Source organism: Schistocerca cancellata, chromosome 4, assembly GCF_023864275.1.
Source record: "Schistocerca cancellata isolate TAMUIC-IGC-003103 chromosome 4, iqSchCanc2.1, whole genome shotgun sequence".
Lineage (NCBI taxonomy): Eukaryota > Metazoa > Arthropoda > Insecta > Orthoptera > Acrididae > Schistocerca > Schistocerca cancellata.
In genome coordinates, this window is record NC_064629.1 from 872522653 (window position 1) to 872547059 (window position 24407).

General features: G+C 43.8%; 1 protein-coding gene across 1 annotated transcript in view; it reads left to right on the forward strand.

Moving 5' to 3' along the window:
• LOC126184483 (dynein axonemal heavy chain 5) overlaps window positions 1–24407 on the forward strand; it is a 976026-nt gene that overhangs the window by 695666 nt on the left and 255953 nt on the right. Inside the window, exons 50-51 of the mRNA XM_049926874.1 lie at window positions 2721–3044; window positions 14566–14884. Of these exons, the coding sequence (XP_049782831.1) occupies window positions 2721–3044; window positions 14566–14884 (643 nt within the window). The remainder of the gene's footprint in view (window positions 1–2720; window positions 3045–14565; window positions 14885–24407) is intronic.

Sequence of the window (24407 nt, forward strand, 5' to 3'; positions counted from 1 at the left end):
ATTTCGAAAGTTTGTCCGCCTGAAATGTACTGTTGTCCCAAGCATATTGCAACAAACGGTGTATTTCTATCGCTGCTCGTTTAGTTTTTATTGCCGTTTCAAATATACCGGTCATTTTTTAAACACCCTGTAGTAACGAATACATACAGTATGCAATATCTTACTTACTAATACTAATAATGCTTTGTGCTGCACGAGCAATAGTAAATTCCAAGCATTGTTCGGAGCAAAGATTTTTCTCTGTTACTCCTCGTAGGTAGAATATAGCTTACGATCACTCGAATTAGCGGTGATACAGAGATCGGTGCAACAAACAGACGGTTCGTGTAAACGATGACGGCAGTGTTCATGAAGTGAACGGCTAGCCGGAAACAAAGTCCAGAGCGTAGTGATAGTCGTCGTGAGCATGCGCAAAGTCCAGGGAGCGATCCGAATCGGAAAATGTAAACACGGATAAGGACAATCACTCTGCTATCATTGGCGTGTATCAAAGGCTTCAGAAAACAGCGAGAAGTGCCGCTGAAGTGTGGGGCCGCGACCACTGCGGCGTCAGTGGACGGGCTCATGCGACATGCTCAGAGCGGCGCCCTCCGCTGGAGCACGCTGGGGCTGTGGTACAGAGCTGCAGTACCTCTGACGTACCCTTCGTAGCGATATTCACGCTTGGCGGGGAATCCGAGTTACTGTTGAATACTAGAGAAGGTACTGTATCACTGGGCACAGCTTAACCGACTGTGCTTCACGATTACAGGTACATCACAATGTGAATGCCAGAGGAAAAATTTAATTCAATAAAAAATGCCAAAAGGTAACCAATGTTCATGACGAGTGAACCGAGTTTCAGAGTTACCGCGGGCTTCCGTAGACTATCAGAAGTGAGCGTAACTACAGTACTTTTCCTAGTACCTTTGGTCAATTAATGTTATATCGTGGTTCAAATGGCTCTGAGCACTATGGGACTTAACTGCTGCGGTCATCAGTCCCCTAGAACTTAGAACTACTTGTACCTAACTAACCTAAGGAAATCACACACATCCATGCCCGAGGCCGGATTCGAACCTGCGACCGTAGCGGTTTCGCGGTTCCAGACTGTAGCGCCTAGAACCGCTCGGCCACTCCGCCCGGCAATGTTATATCTGTGTTACCTGTATGTTACCTGTGTGGCATACCTGTCGCGCGTTACCTCGTAACGAGAGCTGTCTTTACGTATGCAGTCACTGTCTTACTAAATTTCCCCAGAAACCAGAAGCGTTGAACTGTCTAAAAACTGAGTGCGGACATATAAAGAGCCACGTAATCTACGTAACATTTTTGTTCTATATAGATATCCTCCTATCTACTAAATAAATGATCAGTCTTTGGAAGCGGTAACATCAGTCAAGTATCTGGCTGTGGCTATTCGAAATGATCTCAAATGGAATGATCAGATTACACAAGTAACGGGTAAGGCGAACTCTAGATTGCGGTTTATTGGTAGAATCCTGAAGCGATGCAGTCCTTCAACAAAGGAAATAGCTTACAATACGTTAGTTCGTCCAGTCTTAGAGTATTGTTCATCTGTATGGGACCATAACCAGTCGGGTCTGATTCAAGAGATTGAGAAGGTCCAAAGAAGAGCGGCAAGATTCGTGACTGGTACATTTAGCCATCGCGTGAGCGTTACAAATCTCATAGAAAGTTTGAAGTGGGACACACTTGCAGACAGACGATGCGCTAAACGGAAGGGGCTGCTCATTAAATTCCGAAATCCAATCTTCAACGAGGATGTAGAGCATATATTATTACCACCAACTTTAAAATCACGTAAAGATCATCATTCAAAGATAAGGGAAATAAGAGCTCGTACTGAGGCGTTCAGACAGTCGTTATTCCCTCGCGCGATCCGCGAGTGGAACAGAGGGGGGCAAATATGACTTTGGCGCGAATTGTGCCCTCCGCCACACACCGCTTGGTGGCTAGCGGAGTGTATATGTACATGTAGATACATGTTGCTTGATAATAAACGGTATTTACAGCAGAATTGGAATCATCAATGTTTTTAATTTATGTTTAGTCAAAAAGTGTTGATTTGCATCGTGAAACAGAGGGATGTAGTAGTAAAAATAATGGAAACATTACAGATTTATAATGTGCAGTTTTCTAGGGAAAAGGTGGAACAGTAAAAACGAAAAAAATATATCAAATATCGCTCCAATACTTCGCCGTGCAAATTGAAACATGTTTCTGTTATTCATAAACAACTTTTTTTTGCTTCAAACGTAATTCCTTTGGTTATGTCAAAGCGCAGAATTTACGCGGTCAGCTAATTTTTATTACTTATAAAACGCAGTTTATATTCTGTAAGGATATAAAATACGCAGTGGACTAGCACTGAACGATGTGCAGTTCTAATAATGTGTAAAAAAAAAAAAAAAAAACACATTCATTTATGTCTCTTTCCATACCAGTGCTATCAATACCAGAAGGTTATTCTACTATTTACTACGTAATTTATGTACTGTACCAAAAACTACCGAACCCAAGTATTGGTAGAGTGCAACTCAAAGTGTACAGATATACGGTTCCCACGGCGCTGATAACCTCAGCTTTGGGCGCCCGTAAGCTCCAAACACACGCACGTTTCTCACATCACATGTGGCTTTTGGTCACCCACTGCAGTTTCCAAATCATCGCCTTATCTGCTATGGGCCCAGCCAGCACTTACTGAGTTTGTGGTGCAGGGACGCGCCGGAGCCGACGGGGGAGGAGGGCGAGGACGCAGACATGGAGCTGCCCAAGGTGTACGAGCCGGTGTCCGAGTTCGGCGAGCTGCGTGAGCGCCTCGACATGTTCCTCTCGCAGTTCAACGAGATGGTGCGGGGCGCCGGCATGGACCTCGTCTTCTTCCCGGACGCCATGCTGCACCTGGTCAAGATTTCGCGCGTCATCCGCCACCCGCGCGGCAACGTCATGCTGGTCGGCGTGGGTGGAAGCGGCAAGCAGTCCCTCACCAAGCTCGCCTCCTTCATCGCCGGCTATAAGACTTTCCAGATCGCACTCACCAGGTACAGCTTCTGCTTCCAATCGTGGGAACGAGTGTAGGACCAGCTTAGTGTTACTACAAATGTACGACATCGGAGATATTATACATTGAGTCCCAAAGGGCGGTCTTTACAGACGGCGCCGCCCTTCCTCCTGCTGCGCCCTCACCATTCGTTTATTTTCGACTTTTGACGTTTTCAGTTGAACCAGGAATTTACTTTCAAAACCTTTTCTTAAGAATTCATTGTATTTACTAGCGATTCATCAAGAACATTAACACATTTAATCACACTATGTGAGCGTGGAAGTAGTTGCCAGTGGGCAACTGATGAAAACAAATTAAATTTCTTTCAACAAATGGAAATTTTATTCCTAAAAGCCTTTTTTTAAAAAACAGATTTAAAATTATAATCAGAAAGCACCCTCAAAACATCAAGTTACAATTTTATTCAGAGCCAGAAAGAACAAATATTGACAGTTTGAGCATTCGGGCTGAGAACCTTGCCACTGCCTTTTGACATGGCCGTAGTCACGACCTCTCACAACAACCTCTGAAAGACTACACTAGTGCAAATCTGCAACACACCAGATCACTATAAACTAAAAATTTTAACAACTCACACAAGCAAATAAATTATGCACCCCGTAGGAGGGATGGAAATGGTACAAAACACTAACATTAAAAAATTAACTTGCCACCGAAGGTGCAACTTGATTTTTAAAAAAACTCTTACGGTGGAAGGGTGCCAACTTTATATACTAAAATTACCATTTAATTAAAAAATCCATGAAATGCAGTCTTACATAAAATATGCAAACATGCTCTACATTACACATATACCGCTTCTCAAGATGATAGGCAAGATAAAAACATATTTCAGGAATTCGGCCGTTACACTTCAAGCAATAAATTCGTTAACACAGAATCCGACAACATGACAGAGGCAGCTATTAACGTACGGCAGACCGACAGACAGACAGACAGACAGACAGACAGACACTAACTGCCTAACAAATGTCGACGAGAGACAGACGAGCAAGCTGGGGACGAGAGACTGACCAAGAAAACGAGCAGAATTTAACAAGTTAATGAAACAACATATCTCCAGTCACCTAACTTCTAATAAACTGCGATTTCTGGCGAAGACCTGGCGCTGCACCCCCAAAGCTCTCCCGAACCGTCCGCTGCCAGCCGCTTCAACGGACGCAGGAAGGCGCGCCGATCTCCCGTCTCACGGCGTCGCAGCTCACACCGGCCAGCCCGATGTCGTGGGTTGACTCCTGTTGCTCTAGTGTCGACCGCGAAGCCACTACCCCTCGCTATACGGCGCGGCCCACTGGACTCACGTGGCGACCTCACATGCGCCGACGCTCAAGTCATCTTGTGTCCCTGTGCACGACCGACCAACCGATCGATCCAACCGCCAATGACCATTGCCTGAACAAACTCGAGCAGACTGGCGGCCTAACACATACTAGCACTCCGGACGACAGACAGACACTGACTGCCCCACACTAACCCGGCTGACCAACTGACCAAACTCGCCTCCTAGCGAGCTCATAGCGTCCCTTGAATGCACGTGAACAGGCTACCTTTCCCCTTTCCCACCAGAGGGAGATACCAAAGTTGCGATTACCACAACGGTGCCACCGCCAGAAACAGAGGGCGACTGCTTCACACAAACGCTGCGGCGCGCTCTTCAAAACAGCAATTTTTACCACGGCTCATCAGTTTTCATAATTTTTTTGTTCTCCCACAAAATTAAAATTCCATATTACCAAAAATACAAGCAATAATGAGACTAACTAAAAGAAACCTACAATGGACGCTATACTTAACAGTTATTTTTCTGCTTGCAGTTATCTTTCTGCTGTGAAAAGAAATCTGTATGGGGGCGACGGAAGAATCAAGCTCGACTCACGTTGTGTCGTGTTTCGGGTGGGAAGGGGGCACGTAGGTAGGACAGAAATATCCATTTTAACCTTGGAATAAAAGCAAAACAGATCAGACTGATGCGGTTTATTCCGAGAACCAAACGAAGTAAATGTATCAACGCCAACAATAATGTCGCTTCCACTCCTAACTCTGCCACCACTAAAGCCACACATTTCACTTTCATAAACGCTTTCTCTAAACGGTGTTGAAATTTCGTCTTGCCAGTTAATGTTGCAAATACCGATCGGGCGGCTTGCATTTACAAGCTTAGAGAAACATTCGCCAAATGTTTTAACATGAATGGCCTCTTCCTTTCTTCGCTCAATAGTCCTTTTTTATATTTTGTGCACCACTCAGCTTCTTAGTGCCGCTCATCGTAATGGACGAACTTCTTCTTTTTAAACAATAAATTAAAAAAATATAATGATGAAAACTGACAACCAGAGCAAAATAACTTGTTCACGAAACAATGAGAAACACGTCTTTACAGCAGTTGCGACCAGCGACATTAATAAACCCCCTCAAACTGAACGTAACAAATGGGAAAAAATTCAAAATTATGGGTCAACATGCCTTAGACAAATATGTTCCGCGCAAGGCCTTAAGGCAGGGCTTAACAACTGGCCGGTTTTGAGCGCGAGTACTCGCGTCTGCTCAGGCACGTGCTCGCGAGCAGGTGCAAGGTCGCGGAGAAGGGAGGGAGGGGAGGGAGGGGAAATGCGCGCGCACGTTTGAATGTGATCTCGCGTTCTTAGCAGATTTAACTAGCCATCTGAATGCTTTGAACATTTTACTACAAGGTAAAGATCTGCTAATTACTCATTTCATAGATCGAATACGAGCTTTTAAAATGAAATTGACAGTTTGGGTGAGTCAGCTGGAAACAGGAAACCTAGCTCATTTTCCTAAATTATCATCCATGCAAGATGTTCACAAAGACTGTGAACGTTATTCACATAGTTTAGTTGATCAGCGCTTTCAAGATCTGACAGCATTAGACAGTGATTTTGATCTGTTCTCTCCATATTCAGCGAATATTTAAGAGATTCGTCCTGAGCTGCTGCAAGAAATTATTGACCTGCAGTGTGACAGAGAATACAGAGACAAATTTCAGAACAAGAAAAACATTTTGGAATTCTACAGACACTTCCCTCAGGATAGATTTCCTCGTTTGCACAAACTGGCGGCTACAATAATATCAATGTTCGGTTCCACGTATGTTTGTGAACAACTGTTCTCTGCAATGAAATGTAACAAGACGCGCCTGAGAAACGCATTGTCTGATCGAAATTTAAACTGCACGCTGCGCCTAAAATGCACAAGAACAATTACTCCGAACATAGACGCAATTGTAAAGGGCAAAAAGTACAAGATAACCGAGAATCCCACACTTCAGTGACATGTTTTATTGTGTAACAGTTCACAAATTAATGCGAATGTAGAGGCATACACTAAGCCAATAAAATTATGTGGCATGTGTACATTCTCCTTTATTTGTTTCATTTGTCGCAGTAATAATTCGTGAGTGATACCCCTGCAGGTGGCCGCGGATTTACATTGACTGGCGGCAGCTGTTGTGTGCCCCACGTGACTTTCCCCACTCTCCGCTCTGGTCCGGTAGTAGGGGTAGCGTGCTCGCGCTGCTCCGTGCTCGCGCCTTGCTGCTCACAGCTTGCTCCGCGAGCACGTATGTTGTGAAGCCCTGCCTTAAGGGAAGGGAAAGACCCACCGTGGTTTAGTAGCTGTTCTAGAAAGCTGTTACGTGAAAAAGAGAGCTTCATTACAGATTCAAAAGAAGTCAAAACTTAGCTGACAAACAAAAGCTGGACAAAGCGAAAATAAGAGTAAGGAGAACAATGAGATAAATGTTAAGTGACTTTTAAAGTAAAGTTTTCTCAACCGATCTGTCTGGAAACCCTATGACGTTTCGATTTTAAGCAATATCAGTAAGCGGTTCGAAATCGTCTATTCAGTCACTGTGACCATAATGGCTCAGAAAAGAAAAATAACAGAGTGAAGGTCAAGATCTGAATCTGGTCTTCCTAAATGGTTCACCGGGGGAGATCGTAATACGGTCCTTCCTTTTCATCATCGTACGAACTTTGAAATGGCAGATACTGAGAACTGATCGCGGACTAGAAAAACAACTAGAACCGCTTTCTAGCGAAAACGCATCTGGAACAGATGAGATACCTGTAAGATTCTACACAGATTATGCAAAAGAACTTGCTTCCCTTCTAGCAGCAGTTTATCGTACGTCGCTGAAGCAACGAAGGGACACAGCGACTGGAAAAAAGTAGAACTCATTATCGTTTCCAAGAAGGGTCGTAGGACCGATACCTGTAAATAAAGGTCCATACCGTTAATGTCAGTCTCTTGTAGAAATATAGATCACGTTTCATGCTCATGTATTACGATGTTTTTGGAAGTCATAATATATTCGCCAAAAACAGATCACGTGAAACTCAGCTCATTTTGTTCGCCCACGAGATCCACAGTGCTGTAAACATCAGCGCTCAGGTTGCTGTGTTCCTCGACTTCAGGGTGGCAATTGACACTGTCCCGCACTGCCATTTACTGAAAATATACCACCTTACCGAGGATCGGCTCATATTCGCGATTGGATTCAAGACTTTACTGCAGACAGAATTCAGCACGTCGCTCTTAACGGAACAAAATCGAGCGATGTAAAGGTAATTTCCGAAGTACCACAAGAAAACGTGATAGGACCGTTACTGTTTACAATGTACATAAATGATCTTGTAGAAAGCGCCGGAAGCTCTTTAAGTCTGTTCGCAGATGATGACGTCGTCTATAAGAAAGTAGCAATGCCAGAAGACAGTATCGATTTGAAAAATTACCTACAGAGGATTGCAGGCACTGGCAGTTGACCATGAACATAAATAAATGTAACTTACTGAGAATACATAGGAAAACAAATCCACTACTGTACAGCTACATTATTGATTAAAAATTGATGGAAACATTAACAATCGTAAAATATATAGAAGAACCTATCCGGAGCGATCGCAAGTGGAATGGCCATATATTAGAAGTAATAGAAAAATCAGATGCTAGAATTTGTCTTAAGGAAATGTAGCTTATTCACTAAAGAAGTGACTTACAAGGAACTTCTTCGACCGGTTCTTGACTATTGATCGTCAATCCGGGACCCGTACCAGGTAGGACTGATAGAAGAGACAGAGAAGATCTAACGAATAACAGCGCCTTGCGTTTTGGGATCGTTCAGTTGGAGCGAGAGCATTACATAGGTGCTCAACAGACGTTACAAGAGGAGCGGTGTGCAGCGCGGAAACGTTTACTATTGAAATGTCGAGAGAGTACTTTCCGGGAAGGGTCAGACAATATATTACTTCTGTTGTGTTGGCAGAAGAGCCAACACCGTGTTGCTAGAGGAGGCCGAAATGCACGCGTTTAAGCTCACGCAAACTGGCGTTAGGTCTGGAACAGGACAATGTAATTAATATAGCTAATAAGGTACGTTGCTGCTGGAATACTTAACATTAATCCATAATTGGTGTACATCGCTCTTGACGGTACATGTTTTACAATCTCAATATAAACTGGTAATGGCGCCTTGCTAGGTCGTAGCAAATGACGTAGCTGAAGGCTATGCTAACTACCGTCTCGGCAAATGAGAGCGTATTTGTCAGTGTAGCATCGCTAGCAAAGTCGGCTCTAGAACTGGGGCGAGTGCTAGGACGTCTCTCTAGACCTGCCGTGTGGCGGCGCTCGGTCTGCAATCACTGACAGTGGCGACACGCGGGTCCGACGTATACCAGCGGACCGCGGCCGATTTAGAGGCTACCACCTATCAAGTGTGGTGTCTGGCGGTGACACCACAACTTCCTACCACATACGTCTCGTGAAATGACCACTAGGAGAAAATTCGAGAATTAGATCTAATACAGAGGCTTACCGACAATCATTCTTCCCACGCGCCATTCACGAATAGTACAGGGAATGGAGGAGTACCAGAAGTACCCTCCGCCACGCACTGTCAGGTGACTTACGGAGTTTTGATTTAGAACAATGAAATAAGCACTACGGTAGTGAATGTGCCGCTGGCTTTCCTTACATGTTTTCAGATTACAATTATTTTATGTGTGAGCAAGTCTATCGAAAATACAAGCTTCGATCGAGGTTTCTCGATGCCTTCTTTGGTCTAGGCTCCCTAGGACCGGGTGTTCCATCTAACACTAGGATTTCAAAGAATTATGTTGATACTGATGAGATAAAAAAGATTTAAACAAATATATGGTTGCTTGAATGACTTATTCGAAAAATACAGCGTTCACAAACGTTTTTTAGAATGATGCGCGGGAAATTTTTGCGCTGAAACAGCAGACCTGTAAGACACAAATTGACTGGCATAACATTTTTCTGGATCTGACACGTAATTGTTGTTGTTGTTGTGGTCTTCAGTCCTGAGACTGGTTTGATGCAGCTCTCCATGCTACTCTATCCTGTGCAAGCTTCTTCATCTCCCAGTACCTACTGCAACCTACGTCCTTCTGAATCTGCTTAGTGTATTCATCTCTTGGTCTCCCCCTACGATTTTTACCCTCCACGCTGCCCTCCAATACTAAATTGGTGATCCCTTGATGCCTCAGAACATGTCCTACTAACCGATCCCTTCTTCTGGTCAAGTTGTGCCACAAACTTCTCTTCTCCCCAATCCTATTCAATACTTCCTCATTAGTTATGTGATCTACCCATCTAATCTTCAGCATTCTTCTGTAGCACCACATTTCGAAAGCTTCTATTCTCTTCTTGTCCAAACTATTTACCGTCCATGTTTCACTTCCATACATGGCTACACTCCATACAAATACTTTCAGAAATGACTTCCTGACACTTAAATCTATACTCGATGTTAACAAATTTCTCTTCTTCAGAAACGCTTTCCTTGCCATTGCCAGTCTACATTTTATATCCTCTCTACTTCGACCATCATCAGTTATTTTGCTCCCCAAATAGCAAAACTCCTTTACTACTTTAAGTGTCTCATTTCCTAATCTAATTCCCTCTGCATCACCCGACTTAATTCGACTACATTCCATTATCCTCGTTTTGCTTTTGTTGATGTTCATCTTATATCCTCCTTTCAAGACACTGTCCATTCCGTTCAACTGCACTTCCAGGTCCTTTGCTGTCTCTGACAGAATTACAATGTCATCGGCAAACCTCAAGGTTTTTATTTCTTCTCCATGGATTTTAATACCTACTCCGAATTTTTCTTTTGTTTCCTTTACTGCTTGCTCGATATACAGATTGAATAACATCGGGGAGAGGCTACAACCCTGTCTTACTCCCTTCCCAACCACTGCTTCCCTTTCATGTCCCTCGACTCTTATAACTGCCATCTGCTTTCTGTACAAATTGTAAATAGCCTTTCGCTCCCTGTATTTTACCAACTGCCACCTTTAGAATTTGAAAGAGAGTATTCCAGTCAACATTGTCAAAAGCTTTCTCTAAGTCTACAAATGCTAGAAATGTAGTTTTGCCTTTCCTTAATCTTTCTTCTAAGATAAGTCGTAAGGTCAGTATTGCCTCACGTGTTCCAGTATTTCTACGGAATCCAAACTGATCTTCCCCGAGGTCGGCTTCTACTAGTTTTTCCATTCGTTTGTAAATAATTCGTGTTAGTATTTTGCAGCTGTGGCTTATTAAACTGATTGTTCGGTAATTTTCACATCTGTCAACACCTGCTTTCTTTGGGATTGGAATTATTATATTCTTCTTGAAGTCTGAGGGTATTTCGCCTGTTTCATACATCTTGCTCACCAGACGGTAGAGTTTTGTCAGGACTGGCTCTCCCAAGGCCGTCAGTAGTTCCAATGGAATGTTGTCTACTCCGGGGGCCTTGTTTCGACTCAGGTCTTTCAGTGCTCTGTCAAACTCTTCACGCAGTATCATATCTCCCATTTCATCTTCATCTACATCCTCTTCCATTTCCATAATACTGTCCTCAAGTACATCGCCCTTGTATAGACCCTCTATATACTCCTTCCACCTTTCTGCTTTCTCTTCTTTGCTTAGAACTGGGTTTCCATCTGAGCTCTTGATGTTCATACAAGTGGTTCTCTTATCTCCAAAGGTCTCTTTAATTTTCCTGTAGGCAGTATCTATCTTACCCCTAGTGAAATAAGCCTCTACATCCTTACATTTGTCCTCTAGCCATCCCTGCTTAGCCATTTTGCACTTCCTGTCGATCTCATTTTTGACACGTTTGTATTCCTTTTTGCCTGCTTCATTAACTGCATTTTTATATTTTCTCCTTTCATCAATTAAATTCAATATTTATTCTGTTACCCAAGGATTTCTAAGAGCCCTGGTCTTTTTACCTACTTGATCCTCTGCTGCCTTCACTACTTCATCCCTCAAAGCTACCCATTCTTCTTCTACTGTATTTCTTTCCCCCATTCCTGTCAATTGTTCCCTTATGCTCTCCCTAAAACTCTGTACAACCTCTGGTTCTTTCAGTTTATCCAGGTCCCATCTCCTTAAATTCCCACCTTTTTGCAGTTTCTTCAGTTTTAATCTACAGGTCATAACCAATAGATTGTGGTCAGAGTCCACATCTGCCCCTGGAAATGTCTTACAATTTAAAACCTGGTTCCTAAATCTCTGTCTTACCATTATATAATCTATCTGATACCTTTTAGTATCTCCAGGGTTCTTCCATGTATACAATCTTCTATCATGATTCTTAAACCAAGTGTTAGCTATAATTAAGTTGTGCTCTGTGCAAAATTCGACCAGGCGGCTTCCTCTTTCATTTCTTAGCCCCAATCCATATTCACCTACTACGTTTCCTTCTCTCCCTTTTCCTACACTCGAATTCCAGTCACCCATGACTATCAAATTTTCGTCTCCCTTCACTATCTGAATAATTTCTTTTATATCATCATACATTTCTTCAATTTCTTCATCATCTGCAGAGCTAGTTGGCATATAAACTTGTACTACTGTAGTAGGCGTGGGCTTCGTGTCTATCTTGGCCACAATAATGCGTTCACTATGCTGTTTGTAGTAGCTTACCCGCTTTCCTATTTTCCTATTCATTATTAAACCTACTCCTGCATTGCCCCTATTTGACTTTGTATTTATAACCCTGTAGTCACCTGACCAGAAGTCTTGTTCCTCCTGCCACCGAACTTCACTAATTCCCACTATATCTAACTTTAACCTATCAATTTCCCTTTTTAAATTTTCTAACCTACCTGCCCGATTAAGGGATCTGACATTCCACGCTCCGATCCGTAGGATGCCAGTTTTCTTTCTCCTGATAACGACATCCTCTTGAGTAGTCCCCGCCCGGAGATCCGAATGGGGGACTATTTTACCTCCGGAATATTTTACCCAAGAGGACGCCATCATCATTTAATCATACAGTAAAGCTGCATGCCCTCGGGAAAAATTACGGCCGTAGTTTCCCCTTGCTTTCAGCCGTTCGCAGTACCAGCACAGCAATGCCGTTTTGGTTATTGTTACAAGGCCAGATCAGTCAATCATCCAGACTGTTGCCCCTGCAACTACTGAAAAGGCTGCTGCCCCTCTTCAGGAACCACACGTTTGTCTGGCCTCTCAACAGATACCCCTCCGTTGTGGTTGTACCTACGGTACGGCCATCTGTATCGCTGAGGCACGCAAGCCTCCCCACCAACGGCAAGGTCCATGGTTCATGGAGGGGGACACGTAATTACGGAGTGAAAATAGAATATTGGGATTTTGGTTTGATGTTGCGGTCGTTTGAATGGAACGTCGCGCTGAAGTCTCTTTACACGAAAATCAGGGTCACCGACGCAAGGGACATATCATGTTACCCTTAGCCTGGACGGAGAACGAAGATTTCGGTAACTATTTTCTATGGCGATTTTCATCTGTGGCAGTGAAACCGACTTTTGCATTACTCAGTTGTGAACTATTCCCTATTTTTAGCTTAATTGCAGATCGAAGTAAGCTTCGTTCATTAGTCATCGCACTTACACTATGTGATCAAAAGTATCCGGACACCTATCTGAAAATGACTAACAACATCTTGGCGCCCTCCATGGGTAAGGCTGGAATTCAATATGGCTTTGGCCCACCCTTAGCCTTGATGACAGCTTCCACTCTCGCCGGCATACGTTCAATCAGGTGCTGGAAGGTTTCTTGGGGAATGGCAGCCCATTCTTCACGGAGTGCTGCACTGAGGAGAGGTGCAAGCCTCCTCCATGAAGAATACGACCACACCATAAAACCACCGCCTCCGAATTTTACTGTTGGCACTACACACGCTGGCAGACGACGTTCACCGGGCATTCGCCACACACAAACCCTGTCATCAGATCGCCACATTCTGTACCGTGATTCGTCACTCCACACAACGTTTTTCCACTGTTAGATCGTCCAGTGTTTACGCCCCTTACACCAAGCGAGGCGTCGTTTGGCATTTACCGGCCTGATGCGTGGCTCATGAGCAGCCGTTCGACCATGAAATCAGTTTTCTCACCTCCCGCCTAACTGTCATGGTACTTGCAATGGATCCTGATGCAGTTTTTTAATTCCTGTGTGATGGTCTGGATAGATGTCTGCCTATTGCACATTAGGACACTCTTCAACTGTCGGCGGTCTTTGTCAGTCAACAGACGAGGTCGGCCTGTATGCTTTTGTCCTGCATGTGTCCCTTCACGTTTCCACTTCACTATCACATCACAAACAGTGGACCTAGGAATGTTTATAAGTATGGAAATCTCGCGTACAGACGTATGACACAAGCAACACCCAATCACCTGACCACATTCGAAGTCCGTCAGTTCCGCGGAGCGCCCCATTCTGCTCTCTCACGATGTCTAATGACTATTGAGGTCGCTGATACGCAGTACGTGGCAGTAGATATCAGCACAGTGCACCTAATATGAAAAACGTGTGTTTTTAGGGGTGTCCGGATACTTTTGATCACATAGTGTATTTACAACATTGTGTATTCCTTTTCTCGTCACATAGCTTAACAGCAACAAAAGCTTATCACTATTTTTTTTCAGTAAGTATCCTCTCATCGCTTTGACTCATCGTCATGGAGGTTAACAACCAAGCAGATATTAGAAGCTGTGTATGAGAACTTTTCCTGTGATCGCTTCCTACCCCTCCACTGCGAAATAACCAACATCAATTTAAAATTTTCACAACTGTTCTCTATCTAGATGCTGTTCCAAATTCCTAGGTGGTGACAGGTTCTTTTTACTTAACAGAATTACAGTTAACAGCATAGCTGGTTTATTTCGCAAAGTTTCGCTATCTACCTTCGTTCTGCATTGCTCCACTGCCCTACGTCGCACATTGATGGCTGCTGTCTCCGGAGCGACGCGTCACGTGTTATACTGCAGCATGTACATGCTGCTCTACTAAACCTCTCTACCGACTGAGTCAATGTGATCAATTTACTTAAGAAACTAATGACTTCAGAAGTTTAATAAAGCAGAAAAAACTTTTGTGACTAGAAACTTCACAAAATGACCAAACTTAGTTAACCTCTCTACCAGCATTGATTTGAGTTAGTTACGGCATATTTATTTCTAAACATATTGTTAATGTCTGTGCAGGTCGTACAACGTTGCGAACTTCCTGGAAGACCTGAAACTTCTCTACCGATCATGTGGTGTCCAAGGGAAAGGTACGACTTTCATCTTCACCGACCTAGACATCAAAGAAGAAGGCTTTCTGGAGTATCTCAACAACATCCTATCCTCTGGTGTCATATCGAACCTGTTCACGCGTGACGAACAGGCAGAAGTGATTTCGGAGCTGACTCCCGTCATGAAGCGCGAGAACCCGCGGCGCACGCTGAACCACGAGGTGGTGATGGAGTTCTTCCTGACGCGCACCTGCCAGAACCTGCACGTCGTCTTTTGTTTCTCTCCGGTGAGTCTCTACTTTCGCCTCATATATTTTTCAATCAACAGCAGTGTTAGGTATTTGGTACGGTCCTCCGTTTGTCTCTAATCTGTACCAATATTTACCAGATTATCCGTAACCTGAATTTCAGATTTCAGTCTTTGCTTTCTGAAACAGATTCCGTCCCTATTATACTCTCATTTAACAAAATGAGTAATCCTTTTTAAGAATACCTTGTTCATGTATTGCTTTGCAAGCTCGCAATTATTTGAAAACGCAGTGACGACAGACCAGCGCTGTACACTAGGGATACGTGTATTTTACAGATATTATGTCTTCCGTAATGCAGATGCTGCTGATGACGGGCATGTGCGTCCGACACTAGTGCGGAAATAAATAAAAGTAATCTCTATTGGGCGGCTTACGTCTCTGACCAACAAAATAAGAGAAGCACCCAGAAGAAGTCGGATATTGATGCAACTTCGCACACGTACACGTTATCGGCGGGTACACAAATGATTGGAGTTCAGTTCTCTGTGACAGGTATAACGCCCACCAGAGTGCATTAGTGTTCAGTATTGTTATCAGGCCTGGTAGGGTCTATAAAGTGAGTCAAATGTTGTGTGATCATTGTAAAGGACACGGAGATGCCGCGTACTGGGACGAGCCAGTGTTATCAGCATTTGGCAAGGTTATAAAGGGCCTCACTGTGGATTTCCATTTGGCCGGCTGATCGAATCGCGAAATATCCGGATTTCCAGGGCATTCGAATGTGAGAGTCGCCCGATGTTGGACTTACTGGGTATGCGAGGGCAGGTATACTCGTCGTCAAGGTTCAAGTCGACTATGTCTGCCCACCACAAGGGAGAACTGTCCGCCCCTGGTAGGTGAGTGGTCAGATCGACGGAATGTCATACGTAACGCCCCGGGTTCGATTCCCGGCTGGGTCGGAGATTTTCTCCGCTCAGAGACTGGGTGTTGCGTTGTCCTTATCATCATCGTTTCATCCCCATCGACACGCAAGTCACCGAAGTGGCGTCAACTCGAAAGACTTGTACTAGGCGAACGGTCTACCCGACGGGAGGCCCTAGCCACACGGCATTGCCACAAGGGAGAACTGCCATACGGAGAGCAAACACATTGTAACCACTTCACTTCTGCGCCTGCCGTCAACAAACAAGCAATGGATTGCCTGCAACATCCTGTGTCATCGCGCACCCGGCGACTAGCTGCAGGCGGACTAGGAAATTGCCGTCCAGTGCGTAAGGTGCGTCGTCACAGCAACACAGACGGCTGCGTTTGGAGTGTTGCTGCGAGAGAAGAGCATCGGATGCTGATGAATGGCATCGCGCTATGTTCAACGACGAATCACGGTTCTACACTACCCTGGATGACCACTGTCGGCGAGTATGGCGGCGACCTGGGGAAAGATCCCATTCTTCCAGTGTTTTGCAGAGTCATAGCAGTGTTACTTCTGCGTAAGTGTATAGGTAACTATAGAGTATGACTTCGATTCACGGCTCGTAGTGACAGAAAATTCTGACGGCACAACGGTACGTCAAGGACATCCTGCGTCCTCATGTGTTTCCTCTCGTGTAACAGTATCGTGGTGCCATTTCTCAACAGAAAAATGCTCATACATACATGTCATTTGTCTCTATGAACTGTCTGTGTGACGTTGAGATACTTCAGTGGTCAGCAAGATCGCCAGATCTGTCACCGATACAGCTCTCGTGGGACCAGCCCGGACTATCCAGGATATTAAGGACCAGTTGAAATATTTGTGGACCAGTTAGCTTTAGGAGGGAATACAACAGCTCTGCGACAGCCTTCCCAATCGAATCAGTGCATGCATCCAGGCCAGACGGGGTGCAACGGCGTACTGATAAGTGGGCTCGTTCTCCCAAGTTCTTTCTAAATTTGACTCGATTTTGTAAACACTATAATGACGTCACGTACCCTCTCAACACGTGAAATGACGTCACGTAGCCTGTCAACCTGTGAAACATAGTTTCACATACCTATATATACCGGGTGATCAAAAAGTCAGTATAAATTTGAAAACTGAATAAATCACGGAATAATGTAGATAGAGAGGTACAAATTGACACACATGCTTGGAGTGACATGCTGTTTTATTAGAACCAAAAAAATAGAAAAATTCAAAAAATGTCCGACAGATGGCGCTTCATCTCATCAAAATAGCAATAATTAGCATAACAAAGTAAGACAAAGCAAAGATGATGTTCTTTACAGGAAATGCTCAATATGTCCACCATCATTCCTCGACAATAGCTGTAGTCGAGGAATAATGTTGTGAACAGCACTGTAAAGCATGTCCGGAGTTATGGTGAGGCATTGGCGTCGGGTTCGATGATGGTTTGGATGTACCGTGCACTATTCAGTGTCCCCTCGACGATCACCAGTGGTGTACGGCCAGTGTAGGAGATCGCTCCCCACACCATGATGCCGGGTGTTGGCCCTGTGTGCCTCGGTCGTATGCAGTCCTGATTGTGGCGCTCACCTGCACGGCGCTAAACACGCATACGACCATCATTGGCACCAAGGCAGAAGCGACTCTCATCGCTGAAGACGACACGTCTCCATTCGTCCCTCCATTCACGCCTGTCGCGACACCACTGGAGGCGGGCTGCACGATGTTGGGGCGTGAGCGGAAGACGGTCTAACGGTGTGCGGGACCGTAGCCCAGCTTCATGGAGACGGTTGCGAATGGTCCTCGCCGATACCCCAGGAGCAACAGTGTCCCTAATTTGCTGGGAAGTGGCGGTCCGGTCCCCTACGGCACTGCGTAGGATCCTACAGCCTTGGCGTGCATCCGTGCGTCGCTGCGGTCCGGTCCCAGGTCGACGGGCACGTGCATCTTCCGCCGACCACTGGCGACAACATCGATGTACTGTGGAGACCTCACGCCCCACGTGTTGAGCAATTCGGCGGTACGTCCACCCGGCCTCCCGCATGCCCACTATACGCCCTCGCTCAAAGTCCGTCAACTGCACATACGGTTCACGTCCACGCTGTCGCGGCATGCTACCAGTGTCAAAGACTGCGATGGAGCTCCGTATGCCACGGCAAACTGGCTGACACTGACGGCGGCGGTGCACAAATGCTGCGCAGCTAGCGCCATTCGACGGCCAACACCGCGGTTCCTGGTGTGTCCGCTGTGCCGTGCGTGTGATCTTTGCTTGTACAGCCCTCTCGCAGTGTCCGGAGCAAGTATGGTGGGTCTGACACACCGGTGTCAATGTGTTCTTTTTTCCATTTCCAGGAGTGTATTATCTCTGACTGTTTTAAGAATGTATCTGCAAACCCGGCAAACATACCACGAATTACTAAATGGGGAAAGCCTTCACAATAACATATTTTTGTTCTTACTTTTACTGTTCATTGTTGCTTCCCAGTTCTATTTCATCCTTAATCTAAGCTTTTCGCACTGGAGTAGATTCATACCCATCTTTTGCGTCTTCACTGAAATTTCATCAGAGCGGTAGCGGCCTCAGATAACCAAACACTTATCGCTTCCTCTATCTGTACTTTTGTTCCCGTCTATAATTTTTATAATCTTGTTTTGTTTCTGAATAGCCCTATAAATTCACATATAATTTATTATACCAGTAAGCTTGGTGGTCTAGGGGTAATGCACGTGCCTGGAAACCGAGAGGTCGCAAGACAAAAACCCGGTTGGATCTCGGAAATTTTAAATCTGCCTTTAATGTGATCTTCAATTCTCGACGATGTGAGAAGTCGCCAGGAACGAGACGTCGTTCGTATTCCACGGTAACGACGGGTCGCCTTTTCCCGGTTGGATGACTGTGGTAAGTTGGAGGCACACAAATCGCCGAAGAATTGCTCTTGGCCATTGAGCCACACGCAAATATGTTATTATTTATTATATCGTTCTCCATTCTCCCTTGGCCGTCCGTAATTGCTTGTTGTTCTGTCCTCGATATTTTCTTTACACTGGATTGTCGTTTGTGATTATAGCATTAACTACAAAGGAAGAGAATTTGAAGTGTGTGTCTCCGTGTGTGTGTGTGTGTGTGTGTGTGTGTGTGTGTGAGAGAGAGAGAGAGAGAGAGAGAGAGAGAGAGAAGAAAGTTTAAGACAATCATATAAACTGTCATAGGTTCCATACTTTCCTTCAGTCTCCTGTCCATACCATTTACATTTAATCTGAAGAACAGACGAATTTCTATAATTTAAATAGATGGAAAAGTAGGAATACCTAAGATCTTGACGAACGATTTACACGAAACTCTTAGTTTGCATCCACTTATGATTCTCATGGGAATGTTTCGAAATCTGAAAGGACTGTTAGCTACATTTGCATTTCTCCTGAGAGCTAAATTTGCGTTTATCCTCTACATATATAAGATAAGAATAAAATATGCATAATAAACACTTTTTCTGTGTTTGCGCTAAAGTATGATCTTACTGCACAGAGTAGGTGCCAACCTTTGCTTGATATTGTATTGAGAGGTGCTATGTGTTTATTCCACATTAAATTTCATTGTAACTCTAAGTCTAACATTTCAGTTTCTGAACTTTTATCAACTGGTCATCATCTACAGAGATAAAGAAAGGATCATTGTTGTGAGCAATTGTAAAGTTTTAGATATGACAGTTTTTTACAGTTTACTATTATCTGATTGCTCTGAGCCCAGATACCAACTTGTTTTATGATAGTGTTTACTGCTTACTGAAATTCTTTCTTACTTTTTTCTTTTAGCATTCACTAGCTGTGGTATCTTAAGCATGGAATATGTTCAATCCTCTCCTGTTAAAAATTATTGGATTTAGTCCCTTTAGGAGACAAATCGTCTGTAAAAGGCAAAAAATACTGAACATGGTCCTCAACTGCTTCTTGTTTTTTGGACTAGGAAATTCCCCTATCGCTCTGAGCTTCCCTTCTTCCGGTGCTACGTCTTCCACATTAATGACATGCCCTAAGAATTTTATCTCACATTTAACATTTTCGGTTTTGTTAAGTGTGGTCTTGATACAGTTTTCCTATATGGTGACTAATACTTGCTCCAACAAGTTACAGTGTTGTTCCCAGGTGGATTTGTCATTGATATAAACTGTCAGTTGCTTCATCAGTTATGTACACAGGACTTTATGCATTGCCATTGCCAATACCAATACACATACCCAAATGTTCAGACCGAATGGTACCACATAGAACTGGTCACAGACGCTGCCACGTACTATTGCAGTTCATCTATCTTCTCCCTCTTGCTGCAGAAATGGTACTGCTACCGCCTTTTCTTTTCATATATTTTTATATACCACAAATCAAGATTTATATCACAGCAACACGAATTTTAAAAAATTCCCCTCTGTAATCATGCTGCCACTTAGCTACGGACTGATTAAGAACGAATGCTGTATTATGGCACCTTAAACTGCACTTGTAGTTTATACTAGCAGTTCTGCCGTGCCCAGTTTGCTTGGCAGGCTGTAAACTATTCTTGAGAAACTGCTGAAATCTCGGAACCACTGTCAACTAATAACTCAGTCTCCAAGCCACCTACTAATATTTTGTTACAATAGGATTAACATCAGCTGCCTTGGGCACTGGCTTCCCTTCACATAAAAAATCTTTTATTACTGCTTTTCTATAGAACTGTGGCTTAGCTAGCAAATTTTCCGTTTTTACTCTCCGTACAGGCAGGCATTTAAACTCTCTATGGATCTATGGATTCTATCATGAAGTGACAGTTACTAAGGTGATGGGCTTCACCCCACTCAGCCTGTGAGTCTAAAAGCATCGCATTTTCATCATCCGACCTTAAGGGTATTTCATGTTCGGAATCCGCATCAAAGGCGAGTTTATAGATAATGTTGGTTTCCTCCAAAGGCACTCTTACACTTTGTACTTTACTTGCTTGTTTGAGTTCTCCCGCTAGTAACTCAGATGTGTTTTCACACTTGCTCTCTTAAATTTCCTGTTTGGAGTCCAAAGTTCCCACACTTATTAGCTCAACAAAAAGTTATTCTTTACTATTTCTACCATTCCTGTGCACCAAGCAGCCTTGCAATTCTCAACATATCATCGCCACAAACTTCATCAAGAATATCATGATGGCTTGAACTACTGCTGAAGTGGTCATGCCACATGCCACTTCGCCCTTTGCTGTGGGTGTGTCCTGCCCTTGCTCTTCAAGGCTACCAGTCTCTCCTCTCCAACCACAGCCAGTAGAGCACTCCGGCAACCACGCTAAGGGCCCATGATCTCTGCATGCTACTGCCTCACACCACCACAATCCTCCGTCGCATCTTCTTTCTGCACTTCATTTACATTTAATCCGTGAATATTATTTCCCAATGTTCTGCTTAAGATAAGAACCTCGCACCCCTTTGGTCAATCCTTCACCTAGACACTGTCTAGCTTAATGGGTCATGTGGTATATGCTGATTACCATATTCCATAATTCCACATCGTCTCCACAGTGGCTACCAGTCTGTTGCCTGCTGATTGTGTTTTGCCTGTGGCAATGATTTCACAAAAGGCAGACGACCTGATACTATCTTCCCACAGCTGCCATTTCTGCTGGTTACCATACTGTTCGTGCAATTGTTCCTCTCTTACGAGGAAATGGACATAATTATACTTTGTTGCTACAACCAACCCTCAACGAACATATGTCGGCAACATACATTCTGTACCTTCTGCGAACAATTCTATTGCTGTGGCCACATCAGTATACTTAATACGGTTCCACCAGTATTCACAGAACCTTTTAATGGTACTCCGATCTGGTTGATACTTGTTCCCAGGCCCGAAATCTACTTGTAACTCTCGCGGACTATCTGAACATCAATACTAATTTAGGAATTTTCCCTGGATTAATTTAAATAATTAAAATCGTTGATAACATTTTTGCACAGTGAATAGTAGTCCCCCTTGAACGACTTGTGACAAAAGAAATCTGCTATAGTGCTGACCAAGATACTGGTAACACGTCCATGAATTCTCGTATGCATGACTTTTGGTGCACATTTCCGTGTTGACAGAAATAATTAAATTTCTTTCAACGAATGAATGCAGCTTCCACTGAGATAACAAGCGAATACTGTAGTACACTTCTAGACAATTTCGAAACTGATTGGTCTGTTTAGCCCATTTCCGCATTGACTACTCGATTATGTGCAGGCTGCTCTTTTTGAAATGACTCATTAACTTTTCGCTTTGTGTCCAGCATGCGATTCATCCCGGTTACATGCATATTAACATCAGTATGCTTATTGATCAGTATATGATTACTTATACTAGTCAATTCTTTGCCCACCGTCTCCTCACTTGCCGTTTGCTTTAGCTCTATTTGCTCAGTGAATGTGCGACAGACAACGTCATTAGATTCCAATCGTTCCGTGATCCGTGATCTGCTCCGTGATCTGTATATTCCTCAGCATTGACATCTCAACTTTTGTGCTCCTTACTGATATCTCAATCCACTTTTAAACAAACTTTTTTCAACTGGGCATCATCAACCTGCTGCTCCAGTACTACTCGGTGTTGGGCAAACTGCTCTTCAGTGTCACACTTTACTTCCGATTTTAACTTTGAGATTTCTACTGACGTATGAGAACTGACCTTCTCAACCTCTGCTTTTACATTTGAATTTACCTGATCCACATTTCCGCTGCTTACTTTTCATTATCCCTTTGCATTTCCGACTTGAGGTTACCTAACGTTGCAATTAATGACAAAAGTAAAACATTTTACCTATCTAACTCGAGCTCTGGATACAGGTGCTTCACTACTGTATCTGACATTTCTCGAGTGTAATAAATACGCATAGGTATTTAATCACTCATACTGATTACCCGTGGTTCAACTTTAACTTGTTCTACTGACACAATACTTGGAGATTCTAATCCCAGGTCGTATGTACACAATACTCGTGTCGAGTAGGCTCACACATCAGGACTGAAAACTTCAGTGCTCCTCAGTTACTTCTTAATTCTATCCATATCAACAACACACTTGTCTGTACCTTGTGAGGTAGAATCTACTGAGTCTTTATTACTGTCAACCATTCTGTCCTGAAGTGTTACATATATGTCCAACAGTTGCTAAATAATTTGAGAGCTTAGCTTTTGAAGAGTTCTGCTTCTTTTTGTCCGCCATTGCTCCAGCTGCAGCCACTGTTGACATGCAGCCAACCCGCTGCGTGGCACTGTTTGCCCCAGGAACCAAACGCTCTGTTGCCAACTGCCTCAGGGCCACATGCTGCTGCGTTTTACGACCGACCCGGCAGTAATATCAGCATCAGAGAAAGTACCGGGTCTGCTACAATCCTCTCTCTTTCTGCCATAAGCCGGACGGATCTCAACCTTCAGTGATACTTCTTGCGTTGTGTTTAAAAGCCCAAAATTTACTCTTGGATAATATTCGACAAACTAATTATTCTGTTAATAATTACACCCCAGTATTCAATGTTGATTCCCGGCACCTCAATGCACCATTCTTGCACATTTTAAATCCGCTCTTGTCAGAAGTTAATTGGATTTAGCCCTTTTTTGTGCTATTTGGAACAAAATGTCTAGGATCAAATCGAGAGAAAATAAATGCCAAACCCCAAGCAAAAACGTGCTACTGAACAAACTGCCCGTACCAGGAAGCACGAGCCTTAAAGGGGTGTGTGAATGAGCTGCAACACACATCTGCCTGTTGGTACTGTATTCTAGAAGTCCATCTGCACATCCTCGACCTGTTAACCTCATCTGCCCTTACCTGTTGTGCAGTTATTCATACACTGTGCTCCAGCGTAAGAACTCCAATGACAAATTACTCTAAAATAGCAACACTGTGCGAGAGGTCGCTACACCAGCAAATGAAGAGCAAACATATCTGGTAAAATCTTAATACATCGTTCAGACCCAGTGTCCTCCAGTTCAGTACGTCTACATTCGTTACAGCAATTATGCAAAGTTGCAAGTGCTTTTATCAGAAGTCAGGGAGTTCAAGTGTTTTCCACTACTTCCGATCAACATGGCACTCCTGCCACGAATGAATTAATTACTTCAATATGAATTTACATTTCTATTCTTCCACAACACTGCTATACTGTGCAGCATGTGACTTATGCCCTGTGCCGTGCAGGACTTAAGATCACAATGCCAGTGTAGTTTTGGATCTCTTGGCAATAAGTAACACGCTATTCTCCAAGACAAAAAAATGATCTAAACAAACCGTCATGACCAAAAGATCATCAGAAATGATATAGTTACAACACTGAGGCAGTAAACAACTAGATAGTCCATATTGTTCCACTTTCTGACATGACATGGACTGGAGTGATGGTGTATTCCATGGAACAAATTTTTTTCATTATCTGCCATTGTTAAAGTCTGTGTGGACTGTCACAATCAAAGTATACTTTATCTACGCCAACCACATCACTGGCTATGTGAATGTACATGATTACAGGTTGCTAACTCGGCATGGGCGAAAACAAAACTTATTATGCCGTAGAGATGGTCGTGCCATTCGACACAGGTCCAGCCTCTTCGAACACCCGGCATG